Source organism: Alligator mississippiensis, chromosome 4, assembly GCF_030867095.1.
Source record: "Alligator mississippiensis isolate rAllMis1 chromosome 4, rAllMis1, whole genome shotgun sequence".
Classification (NCBI taxonomy): domain Eukaryota; kingdom Metazoa; phylum Chordata; order Crocodylia; family Alligatoridae; genus Alligator; species Alligator mississippiensis.
The window spans coordinates 108,755,849-108,769,500 of record NC_081827.1 but is presented as its reverse complement, the minus strand read 5'-3'; the positions used below and the strand labels follow the sequence as shown (position 1 = coordinate 108,769,500).

The following is a 13,652-nucleotide window of genomic DNA, read 5'->3' as shown; positions in this document are numbered from 1 at the left end:
GGGGACCTGGTGGCTGTCTATAAACTTACTAGGGGGGACCAGCGGGGAATGGGAGAGACCTTGTTCCCCTGAGCACTCCACGGAGTAACAAGGAACATGGCCATAAGTTGTTAGAGAGTAGGCTCAGACTAGACATTACAAGGCACTACTTCACAGTCAGGGTAGCTAGGATCTGGAACCAACTTCCAAGGGAAGTGGTGCTGGCTCCTACCTTGGGGGTCTTTAAGAGGAGGCTTGATGATTACCTAGTTGGGGTCATTTGAGCCCAGTTTTCTCTCCTGCTCAGGGCAGGGGGTCAGACTAGAAGATCTGAAAGGTCCCTTCCAACCCTATATCTATGAATCTATGTCGATATGCCCACAGGGAGGAAAAAAATGTTCAGGTACAGAATAGGAGTTAAATGGCTTCGCATAGCACTGCCAAAGAGGTTCAGAAATTCAGCATAAATCAGCAAAAGCAAATGAAATTTTGGGCTGGAATAGCAAAGGTATTATATGTAAGACATAAGAGGTCTTGGGTTTGTCTCTAATAAATTAAAGCCCAGGTTATAAGAGCTCACTACAAGCATGCATGTTGCTTGTGACAGGATGGAACATATACAAGTAGGGGAAGCAGGCATGCTATTTCAGGAATGTAAATCCACTCCCAAAGCTTGGTTAGAAATGTAGAGGGCAAAATATATTCTTTTCAAAAATACTTTGTATAAAATCATGTAAGTTTGTAGCTTTTAAAGTTCTCAACCCTACATCCAGGAGTTTTAAGATGAATCTTACCATTGCAAAGACCTTGAGCAAAGAGTAAGGGAAAAGTGGGTAATGGAATATTTTGTAGGGCTGTGCGAGCTTTGGTCCCCAATTCAATTCAGTGCAGATTCAGCCTGATTTGGTGCTCGGGAACCAGCAGCGGGAAGGAGAGGAGGCAGCACACGTGTGTCCCGCACGCACGTGTGCCCTTTTACCAACCGACTGACCGGAGGCGCGGCGGCAGCAGCAGCAGAGGAATCAGCAGCGGGGGCAGCAGCAGCTGATCTCCCGAAGGTAAGTGGGGTGGAGGGACCCGGCGCAGCTGAGCCGGATCCGGAGGGGAAGCCCCCCGGGTTCCATATAGCTGAGCCGGTAGGGAGCCGCGCTCCCGAGCCGCGTGGCGCGAACAGAGTGCGCAAACACGCGCGCTCTGTAAGAGCACGCCGGTGCTTGTGCAGGCGTTCGTGCCGGCGGGTGGGCAGGAAGGGCCAGGAGTGGGACTCCTGTAAGGGTAGGGCGTAGACACCGCACAGGTCTACAACCAGCAGCTTATAGAATGGTGTCGACGAGGAGTGCTGCTAGGGCCTCTGCCCAGGGGGACAAGGCTACCCAGGGCTGGTCTGAGGCCTCCACCCAGACCAAGCCCATGGGGGAGCTGATGTCCCCCTACCTCCTGGCCTGTGGGGGATCCCCAGCAGGGCCGGGGGGGGCAGAGATTGGGGGGCCCCCACACCTGTCCGGCTTAGGGCTCTGGAGGCGCAGGTGAGGGAGCTCCGGGAGGAGGTTAGCAGGCTGAGGGGGATCAGGGAGGCGGAGGATGAAATTGACAGATATTTCCTTTCCCTGCAGGCCCAGGCACCAAAGGAAGAAGCAGCCCGGGGAGTGCCCTCCACAGCAGAGTGGCAGACGGTCACAGCCAGGACCGGAGCAGCTCGCAGCGAACCAGTACCAGCTTCTCCAGTCCAACTGGTGAATAGGTACGAGGCCCTGGCGACCCGGCAGGAGATGGAAGGGGAGGAGGAAACCCTTGGGCAAGAAGAAACACCACGTTCTCCACACTCCGAACAGATCAAGAGATCCACGAGAACCCAGAGGAGGAGGTGACGAGTGCTCGTCATAGGCGACTCCATCCTGAGAGGTACGGAAGGACCCATCTGTCACCAGGACCCCTCGGCACGAGAGGTATGCTGCCTCCCTGGAGCAAAGATTCGGGATGTGACAGAGGTAATCCAGGCCAGGATCAAGCCCACCGATTATTACCCCATGGTCCTAGTCCACGTGGGTACTAATGATGCGGCCAGGAGAACCCCCGATCACCTGATGGCGGACTACAGTGCTCTGGGTGGCGTGCTAAAGGAGTTCGGGGCACAGGTGGTTTTCTCTTCCATCCTACCAGTGACCGGACGAGGAAGACGGCAGGAGAACTGCATCAGAGAGACCAACTGGCGGCTTCGGCAGTGGTGTCTCGAGGCAGGCTTCGGATTCCTGGACAATGACCCGCACATCACGACGAGGGACATGCTCAGCTGGGATGGGCTTCACCTGTCCCCCAAAGGTAAGCGTGTGTTTTCTACTAGGTTGGCGGATCTCCTCCGGCGGGCTTTAAACTAGGCTCGTCGGGGGGAGGGGAGTACGAGGGCAGGGGAAGCTGTAGACCACCAAACCATGTGGCACCCACAAGGACAGCCCAGCCTGAAGAAGGAGAACGTTGGAAACCTGAAAGCCATGGGGAGACCAGCACTACAGAACAGGTAAGAAACAAGAAGGTAAGAAACAATGGGCCCCTTGAGACTCGGAGCGGGGGGGCAGCAAAGGCACCAGTCGCAGGGCTCAAATGCCTATATACTAATGCTAGGAGCATGGGGAACAAGCAGGATGAATTAGCGCTCCTGCTTGCACTAAACACCTATGACTTAGTGGGGCTAACAGAGACCTGGTGGGATTCATCCCATGACTGGGCGGTACATATTGAGGGCTATAGATTGTATAGAAAGGACAGGTCGGGGAAGAAAGGGGGGGGGGGTTGCACTTTATGTCAGTGAGCAATATACATCAACCCTCATCAAGACAGAATCCGAGGTTGAGGAAGTAGAAGGATTGTGGGTTAGGCTACATGGGGGGCAAGGAGAAAGGGATTTGGTGGTAGGGGTCTGCTACAGACCCCCACACCAAGGGGAAGAAATAGATGCGGGGCTCCTGAGGCAACTCTCGGAGACCATAAAAGCTAAAGAGGCGGTAGTCATGGGGGACCTAAAGTACCCGGACATCTGGGAGACGCAGACAGCAAGGTCCCATCGCTCACGCAGGTTTCTAACCTGTATACAGGACCTCCACCTGACACAGGAGGTGCATGGTCCCACTAGGGGGAATGCCATACTGGATCTGGTATTGGTAACAGGAGATGACATGATAGGGGACCTCCAGATCGGTAGCCATTTGGGAGACAGTGATCGCCTTATAATAGAATTCAACATAAGACGGCGAGTGGGTACGGTAACTAGTAGGGTGAAAGTGCTAGACTTTAGGAAAGCTGATCTCAATGCACTCAGGCGATTAGTCAAGGACGCACTGCAGAGTAGGAGTTTTGAAGGGATGGGAGCCCAAGAAGGGTGGCTGTGCCTAAAGGAAATGATCCTTCGGGCACAAAGCAAGACGATCCCCGAGCGAGGCAAAAGAGGGAAAGGGGCCAGGAGGCTTCCATGGCTGACCAGAGAAATCCAGGGCAGCCTAAGGGCCAAAAGGGGAGCACATAAAAAGTGGAAACAGGGTGAGATCACTAAAGATGAATATACCTCCTCTGCTCGTGCTTGTAGGGAGGCAGTTAGGCGGGCCAAAGCTACCATGGAGCTGAGGATGGCAACCCAAGTAAAAGACAACAAGATATTGTTTTTTAGATATATTGGGAGTAAAAGGAAGGCCCAGGGAGGAATAGGACCACTGCTAAATGGGCAGAAACAATTGGTGACAGATAGGGGGGACAAGGCTGAACTCCTCAACGAGTTCTTTGCCTCAGTGTTCCTAAGTGAGGGGCACGACAAGTCTCTCACTGGGGTTGTAGAGAGGCAGCAGCAAGGCGCCAGACTTCCATACGTAGATCCTGAGGTGGTGCAGAGTCATTTGGAAGAACTGAATGCCTTTAAGTTGGCAGGCCCGGATGGGCTCCATCCGAGGGTGCTGAAGGCACTGGCCGACATCATTGCAGAGCCACTGGCGGGAATATTCGAACGCTCGTGGCGCACGGGCCAAGTCCCGTAGGACTGGAAAAGGGCTAACGTGGTCCCCATTTTCAAAAAGGGGAGGAAGGAGGACCCAGGCAACTATAGGCCAGTCAGTCTCACCTCCATCCTTGGTAAAGTCTTTGAAAAAATTAATCAAGGCTCACATTTATGAGAGCCCGGCAGGGCAAATTATGCTGAGGGGAAACCAGCACGGGTTTGTGGCGGGCAGATCGTGCCTGACCAACCTAGTCTCTTTCTATGACCAGGTTACGAAACGCCTGGACACAGGAGGAGGGGTGGATGTCGTATACTCAGACTTCAGGAAGGCCTTCGATACGGTATCCCACCCCATACTGGTGAACAAGTTAAGAGGCTGTGATGTGGATGACTGCACAGTCCGGTGGGTGGCGAATTGGCTAGAGGGTTGCACCCAAAGAGTCGTGGTAGATGGGTCGGTCTCGACCTGGAAAGGTGTGGGCAGTGGGGTCCCGCAGGGCTCGGTCCTTGGACCGATACTCTTTAATGTCTTCATCAGCGACTTGGACGAGGGAGTCAAATGTACTCTGTCCAAGTTTGCAGATGACACAAAGCTATGGGGAGAAGTGGACACGCCGGAGGGCAGGGAACAGCTGCAGGCAGACCTGGATAGGTTGGACAAGTGGGCAGAAAACAACAGGCTGCAGTTCAACAAGGAGAAATGCAAAGTGCTGCACCTAGGGAGGAAAAATGTCCAGCACACCTACAGCCTGGGGAATGACCTGCTGGGTGGCACAGAGGTGGAAAGGGATCTTGGAGTCCTAGTGGACTCCAAGATGAACATGAGCCGGCAGTGTGACGAAGCCATCAGAAAAGCCAATGGCACTTTATCGTGCATCAGCAGATGCATAACGAATAGGTCCAGGGAGGTGATACTTCCCCTCTATTGGGCGCTGGTCAGACTGCAGTTGGAGTACTGCGTGCAATTCTGGGCGCCACACTTCAAGAAGGATGCGGATAACCTGGAGAGGGTCCAGAGAAGGGCAACTCATATGGTCAAGGGCCTGCAGACCAAGCCCTACGAGAAGAGACTAGAGAACCTGGACCTTTTCAGCCTCCGCAAGAGAAGGTTGAGAGGCGACCTTGTGGCTGCCTATAAGTTCATCACGGGGGCACAGAAGGGAATTGGTGAGGATTTATTCACCAAGGCGCCCCCAGGGGTTACAAGAAACAATGGCCACAAGCTAGCAGAGAGCAGATTTAGACTAGACATTAGGAAGAACTTCTTCACAGTTCGAGTGGCCAAGGTCTGGAACGGGCTCCCAAGGGAGGTGGTGCTCTCCCCTACCCTGGGGGTCTTCATGAGGAGGTTAGATGAGTATCTAGCTGGGGTCATCTAGACCCAGCACTCTTTCCTGCTTATGCAGGGGGTCGGACTCGATGATCTATTGAGGTCCCTTCCAACCCTAACATCTATGAATCTATGAATCTCCAATTCCGAATCGAATCAGGAGACCTTTTAATCTCTCTAAATCGAATCGGAACCCTCCAAATCGATTTGGAGAGATTCGGTGATTCAGACATAGCCACAACTTCAAGTGTTTTTTCTACATACTAAAGATACCGGGCAGCTCGTGAACACTGATGCTGGGGTGGATGGAGCGTCCCACAGAAGCACAGGGAGCTCCCCAGCGTGCTTGGCAGCAGATCTAGAAATGGACCAGAAGCGTTTCTGGTCCACTTCCAGATCCCCCGGGGAGCACGCAGGGGGGCTCCCCTGTGCCCCCCAAGTCAGCAACTGGTGCCTCCTAGGGCTGGGGGGGCACCCTGGGTCCACCTGCATCCAATCCTCAAGCCATGGGGGTGCAGGAGGGGGCCCACCTGCGCATTCGGTGGCAAACTTGGAAGTGGACCAGAACTACTTCCAATCCACTTCCAGGTTTGCTGCTGACCACACAGGGGGCCCCCCATGCTCCTATGGGATGCCCCAGCATCACAGATGTCATGAGCCACACCTGGTACCTCGAGGTATGTAGAAAAAAAAACATTTAAAGCTATGTCTATGGCCGAATTGATGATTCTCTGAATCAGCTTCGAATCTTCAGATTCACATTCAGCCGAATTGAATCGGGGACAGTGATCCAAATCAGTGAATGAAATCACTGTCCCCGATTCGGGCCAAATCCAAATCGAATACAACCCATTTCGCACACCCCTAATAGTTTGGCTCGTGGGGTATCCACAGGAAAGAGGCAAGGTTAGAAAAGTGAATATCTATATATCTGTCTATATCTATCTCTATAGGTGCTTCAGCAGGGCTTTTTGGTGCTTTTATTTAATAGCTGATTCGATCAACTTTTTTGTTTTTTGGCAGGGGAGGGGTTTTATATCTGCAAGCAATCTCTGTGACTTAGCTTTATGGTAAGATCACACAAAATAGACATATTAATGGTTTTTCAGGGACTCAAGTAAAGTAGAACAGAAAGCCTGACAGAGGGCACAGGATCTGGCCCTACCTGCTTGTTAGACTGTCACATTTTGGAGCAGTTAGAATACCCCTCAACCCACATATTTTCCCATCACGCTTTTACCTTCTGTCGCTGCTGAATATTGCTCATTGTGTCCGGCTGAAACTCCAGCTTGTCTGTTCGGCACAGCTTCCAGTACAAAATAATAATGATAAGCAGCACCACAGCCACAGGAACGGCCACACCAACGATAATCCACAGGCTGTTGTTCTGTGACTCAGAAGATGACTGTTTCACTCTCTCCACAGCTACAGTTAGAAGAGAGTGGAAGGGAGACAAGAGTTGTATTTAGTTATATATACTGCTAGCTGTCATTCACATATATATGCATATACATTAAAAACACACACATGCATGCACCCCTCCACCCATATATATATATTAACGATATACACATACATAACACCCACACACATACACACTATTATTTCTATGCTGTTACAATTGCTAACTAAGAATTACATTTGTAGTAAATTAGAAAACAGACTGGACAACAGGGTTTTCATTAGATCATTTAACCTGATTACTCAAACCATAACAAAATGCTTCAGCCAAGGTGACTTGCTAAAACACATTTAAAAGTTTTACATATCAACAACAATTACGTGGAAGAATTTTTTTAGCATTCCTGCCTGCGCCCTAAATTTGCTATTATCAGCTGTCTATTCTCTTTCTCACTAACCTCAAATTTTGGACAAATCTATTTAATTTTGCAAAGGATCATAATCAATTTGAAATCTAGGAGTTACAGTGAAGCTAACTGTGCGCACAAAGTAAAAGAAGAAGCCTGGAAGAGACAAATATTTTCTTTCAATCCACTGCATTGATATTAATTTTAACTGTTAACTGAAACAATAGCATGTAAAACATTTTCAGTTGAAACCGATTTTTAAAGGAACAATTTCAAATTAAAAACAATATTTCTGTGCAAATTCATTTTGCAATTTGTTCTCATACATTCAGATAGTGTATCTAGAGACTGGAGGAAAATAATTCTTGCTATGTTTCATTTATTTTTACTTGGTACATTTGACAGTACTTTGTGAACAGTCAGTTTCACTGTATCCTTTGTTAGAGTAAGTTTTCACCCTTCTGTTGGTTCTCTCTCCCAGTAAGAATAGGGAAATCTTTAAAACAAAACAAAACATTTATTATTTAAGATCTTCACATGGTTTTAAATTATTGTTTTGAATTATAATGTCAGTTAAATGAATAAAAATATGAGAACAAGCTGAAAAAAAAATGTCGGGCTTGTTCAACAACTGGTATTTCCTCTAAAGTCCTAAGGCTGTTTTATACTTACAACCCCCTGATTTTTTGCACAATAAACACTTGATCTGAGCCTTCAAGAGGCCGAGAAGTGACCTCTACACTGTGGCTGCCTTCAGAGGATAGCTCTACAAGTTCAGGGGCATTGTGAAGGCAGGACAATAGCATTTAGAACAGCAGCCCTGGGAGGCTGCTATCATTTAGTTCTCCAGGATTGTCTAAGTTCTGACCCCAGAACCTCTCAGGATCAAGAGGATATGAAGATGGATTTAAAGACATCTTAGTCACAAATCTACTTGGCTATGAATTCCAAGCTGTACTGTTTTAGAGCTTCTGTATCAGCCATCATCTCACATATATAAATCATGCACTTCAGACATCTATAACTAACATCATGTAGTAGGAGTTTCGTTGCAGCCATGATGTAGCCATCCCTAACATCATAAATGCAGAGTAGAAATAGCACTACTCTACTTGGAGCTGGTTAGGTTTCAGATAGAGTATTGTGTCTAGGTTTAGGCATTTTCTAAAGAATGTTGAAACCCTGGAGAGGATCCACAGATGAGAGACCAAAGATGATAAAGGGGTTGGAATGCAAATTGTATGCGAACAGATTAATGGAACAAGGTGCGTTAAGTCTGGAGGACAGGGGACATGATAGCGGTTTCCAAACATTGGTAAGACCACCATAAGAAAGAGAGAGAACATTTGTTCCTAGACAGGGCAGGGCAAGAAGGAATGGATAAGACTGCAACAAAGAAAATTTAAATTAATTTAGTGTCCTAAGTATAAGAGCAGTGGGACAACGGAAAAAGTTGCCTAGAAAAGCAGTGGAATCTCCTTCATAGGAGATTTTTAAGCACAGGCTGGATGAGTAGGGTGGGTACGGAACAGTGTATTCTCCACATCCATGAAGGAGGTTGGAATAATGATCTAAAAGGTCCCTTACAATCTCACAATTCTATGATGTGACAGGCAGCAGATTTTGTTTTGTGGAAGTCCCCAACTTTTCATAAGTAGGGTCACCCTTCCTTTTCTTCACTGGTACCAATGCAGATTTGGTGCGACTTACGTTGTGCAACTGTGCCTTGAATCCGGTAGCCAAGAATGATGGCAGCTCTCTGGATGTTGACTCTGTTGATTAGGTCTGAACATTTTACAGCACTAAGCCTCTCTCCATCTTGATCCTCCACAAAGTAGACCAGCTCTACAGGGAAATCAGCACCCTCTAACCGTGACACATTCACAATCTGAAAAGAAAAATACTTTTTAAACTTCATCTTTTTCCTTTTGGCTTCCCTTCAATTCACTCCCCACTTATACATTTACAGGGCTTGCATCATATAAGGACTTAATAAAGAAAGACAGCAGGTACAGCTTCATGAAGGAAGAATCACTGCTTCTCTTAATTGCCACAGGCTCCAACCCCAATGAATCAAGAGCAAAAAGCTCCAAATTAGATCCCAGTGTGCCAACCTGTGGCTGAAAAAGCCAAATTCTAATGTCTAGGAGACTGTGCACATCACAGAACTTGAATAAGGGCTGCTTGCTGAAATTTGGAAATTGGTGGTACTCTGACCTGACCAGCAGTGTATACCATACAGTGTAAAGGTCACTGGAATACTGTAAGGATAAAAAGACACAGCAAAAAAACCCAAAACAAAACAAAAGAAAACAAAAAACCTAATTCTACAGAGGCAAATATCCCTGATTTTAGCAACTTTTACTTAATGCTGAACAAATCTGGATGGCAACCGATTTTTCTGCGTTTATAAATTATAATAATTTGTACCCAAACTAAAACATGACATCACTGTTTCAATAACAACAACATATTATTATTACTACTACTACCACACTTATTTAGAAAAGACTTCAAATGGAACTGTTCCAATGGAAGATTATACCAGTTCAATAATAAATCAGCATCCAAATGATAAAAGTGAGTATTCAAGTGCTTCAGCACACTGAGAAATCTACAGAAGCGGCTGTCTTGTAACTGAGAAAGCAGCAGCTTATACTGTACAGCAGGGGTGCTCAACCTCTGGCCCACAGACCAAATGCAGTCCATCAACCCTTGAATCCTGGCCTATGGGGCTCTCCATGGCTTGGGAAATTTGGTGATGGGGGACCAGTGGCAGTATTGCCACCTTTCCCTGCCGCCAATGTCCCAAGCCCCATAGAGTGAATCTAATCTGGACTACAATGCTTTCCCCGCAGGGTCAGACTGGAGCCAGGTCATGCCCCCTTCCCTCCTGGCCCCCGGTTGGGACCAGACTGCATTCCCTTCTCCCCAGGAGGCTGGGCTGAGCCATGCTCCCTTTCCTCTGCCTGGCCAGGTTGGGGCTGAGCCATGCCCCCTCTGCCCATGTGGTTGGTCTGGGGAGGAGACATGTCACCTCCTCAACCCCACTTGGAGGGCTAGGCCATGCCCTTTACCCCCCACCTTGATGAGGCTTGATCAGGGCTGAACCATGCTCCCTCCCTCCCGCAAGGCTGGATTGGGCCCAGGTCACAGCCCCTCCCCCCATGCACGGCCAGGTTCTGGCTGGCCCAAACCCCTCTATACTGAGCAGCTGAATTGGGACCAGGCTGCCCCCCTTCCCCCTCTGTGCACCCAGATGGGGCCCTGCCAGTTCCGGCCCATGGAGGGATTAGGCACTGCCCATCCAGTCTGCTGACCAAAAAGGTTGAGCACCATTAGTGTACACTATTCACTTTGAGAATAAATGTGAAGTTCCTGGCTTTTCTGACTTTGTTTCCCAATGCTGATGTTAATGTACAGATTTGTTGATGTGGGAATAGGAGTTGGAAGGACTCTACTATTCAGATTTGTGCCAGCTAAAAAAGAAATTGTTTTCAAACTGCACTGTTTACAATAGTTAGTAGTTGAAGGCAAGGACTTGTAATACCCTAGCAGTTTCTGGGAACAAAATGGGTTCTCTTGCTGTTCTGGCATTCCACTGGTTGTTCATGGATTTTTGACAACTGCATGTAAGATCTTAAGATCTTGGAAGCAGTTTTTGGGATCATAGCCTTAATTCTATGAAGGTCCATTATAGGGGAGGGCTTAAAAAAAAATTAAAGGTTTATATTTTGAAACAGAACTCTCTTTGGTCTGAAAATCCAAAATGTTTCATGCCCACCTTAAATGTGTCCATTTTCATTGGAAGGTCTCTGACAAAACAGTGCAGCAGAAATATGGTTTGATTTCACTTGCTCTTCTCTAAATACCTATCATAATTTCGCATTTTAACTTGTTTTACCTGTTTTAATTTCAAATAATTTTATTGAGACATATTTACACATTATCCAAAAACATAGGCTTTCTATTTGCTGTAAAGGAATCATCTGTCCATCCTTAACTAGAACAGCTAAATAGTAAACTTATGTGTCTTCCTAATTAACCCTCAGACAAGAAAATAAACATTTATATGATACTCTAGGAAGTCATTCCTTCAGTGAAGTTGTAATACCATTATAAGTAAAAAAGTGTGTTTTGACAAACCCTTCTAGATACTTTCTAATCAATGAACATCTAAACTGTAAATGAGACTCTCAGGAGCTGTGTTCTAAAACTAAATCTAACATATTTTAACTTCTTTTTAATAAAACATTTATATGGCTAGTTCAATTTAAAGTTCTGCAAAATACACAAAAGGATTTGAATCCACGGGTATCAGAGATTTGGTCTGAAGAGCCATATCATCTTCCCCTTCCCCCATGTGCTGGCCCTGGGTCTCCTGGCACATGTTGGAATGGCCCTGTGTGCAGGACCAACTGCATGCAGTGCCTGCTCTAGAACCCATGCCACATGTGGCACCCACTCCAGTTGGTTCTGGGGTGGATGGAAGGTGATCCTTGGATCTCCCCACATGCTGGATCTAATGCCTGCTCTGGATGGTTCGGGACTGCACTCTATGAAACACCAGCTCCACCTGGTTTGAAAACCATGCTGCATACAGAGCCTGCCCCTAGACCAGATAGAGCAGGCAATTTCTAATAAAAAAACCCCACTACTGGGGGAATGCATTGTAATATCCTAGTTCATACCAGTAGGGCTGGTGGCTCTTCTCTGGGGGGTGGGAACCAGCTTCAACTAAACACTATCCTAAGTCAGCATATACATGGCAAAAAGGTTCTCCTAGGTATAGAAAAACTAGGTTTCCCTGTAAAACAAAGGAAGGAAAACAATTATTTTGAAAGGCTTTCAGTTACCTCATTAGGGTAACAAAATGAGGGATGATATTCATTTTTAGAATAAAAACAAACAAACAGTTAATTTTAGTACAGACATTTGAAAACAATATGCAGAGGAATTTAGATTTTTAATTTTCTCTCAACAGTCCTATCAAAATTAATTCTTGTATTAACAGAACATAAAGGGAACACTAAGATCGTATCTAACCTTGCAACCTGTGAGTTAGATTTCAATGCAATGTGGGAGCTGAAGTTGCTGTAACATCTGACCTTAAAACAAAGTATGACAGAATTACCCCTTAAAATAGAGAAGTATTACTGGGCTCAAGGGTAAAGAGATCATGATTATATCCTATATATTTAATGTTCTACCTAGCAACAAAAGGCAATTTATATTTAAGGCATTTTATTATTTATCTAACAAGATGGACAAATTTACAGTAAAAAGATAAAAGAAGGGATCCCAATAAAAAAGTTGTTCATCTTTCATTCTATGTCCTTCACCCCTTCTGCCTACTACTAAGCAACCAGTCTTCAAATGAAGATAGAAAAATAGTATCAGCAAGGAAAGTAAAGATACCTAGATCTGCTTCATTTGAATATCCAGTAGCATCACTTCCATTTAAGGTCTGAGCACATTATTATTGTTCTGACTCTTTCAATGATCCAATTAGATTAGTACAATTTGTTCAACTCTACCTTAATTTGGGGTCATTGCAGAAGTGATGGGGGAAGAGTTCAGTTACAGCTTGCAGCAAAAAAAGACTAGCCACTCAAGACTTAGATGCTCTGTCTGGTAACAATTTTACATGCTATGCCACTTCTTATTCAGGTTGACTGTATAGGGGGCTAAGAGCAGTCTTACAGATGCTGAGGCAATCATAGTATATTGCAGAAGAATACATACTAACTCTCCAGTTTGGAGGGGAAGAAATCTTTGTGGGGTTTCCTCAAAGACACCCAAGTGAGTTAAAGGTGCAGTTAACTCTGAAATGGCAACACTATTTGTGACTCCCTTCCCTATTTGTCAAGTGTGGTTATCAATATCTACTTTCACAGAACTCTGAGTGATCTGGCTGCATACACCTCCTTCCATCCAAAGCATTTATAGATCTATTTCACAATACAAAAGTACTGAAGACAGAAAAATTGATACATGCTTTCTGTGCATTGAGCTTTGTGTCATTTTTCCATTTTGTGTCTTCTGTAACATTTCAAATTATTTGCCTTACAGTTTTGAAGGTCTGTCCTTTACAGCGCTAAAAGCATCAAGCATGCACAGAAATCCAGTTTGCCAGACAAATGGGAATGCTTTGCATGCATTAAGCAGCATTTTATATTAAAGTTTTGAGCACAAAGGATAAGAAAGGAGAGGAACTGTGTGAAAAAGCAAAAATGTCAATACACTATAAACAAATAGAAAAAAAATCATTCAGCCTTGTCTACATGTTTCAAATTGTAAAGAATAAAAACTTAACTTTGTTCCAGTGCCACTAAAATTTAATTTTAAAAAGTTTTCAAAAGAGTACATAGGTCAGTGACAAGTGTTGCTGTGGTAACCAGTTCTAGTCCATAAATTGTAGAAAAATCCAGGTGATGGAAGAACTCAAAGCATTCTGAACTCACAAAACATTTGCACTGTGTCATGAGCCAATGGGATCCCATAGTCAATGGCCAATTCATCAGTAAGGACACTACAAATGGATAAGTTCAGGATT

At 45.9% G+C, this 13,652-nt stretch overlaps 1 protein-coding gene across 5 annotated transcripts in view; it reads right to left on the bottom strand.

Moving 5' to 3' along the window:
• KIAA1549 (KIAA1549 ortholog) overlaps window positions 1–13,652 on the bottom strand; it is a 233,159-nt gene that overhangs the window by 72,809 nt on the left and 146,698 nt on the right. For all 5 annotated transcript variants that reach the window (XM_059726456.1, XM_059726454.1, XM_059726455.1 and 2 more), the window contains exons 9-10: window positions 8,807–8,984; window positions 6,529–6,713 (exon numbers count right to left, since the gene is read on the bottom strand). In XM_059726456.1, the coding sequence (XP_059582439.1) occupies window positions 6,529–6,713; window positions 8,807–8,984 (363 nt within the window). The remainder of the gene's footprint in view (window positions 1–6,528; window positions 6,714–8,806; window positions 8,985–13,652) is intronic.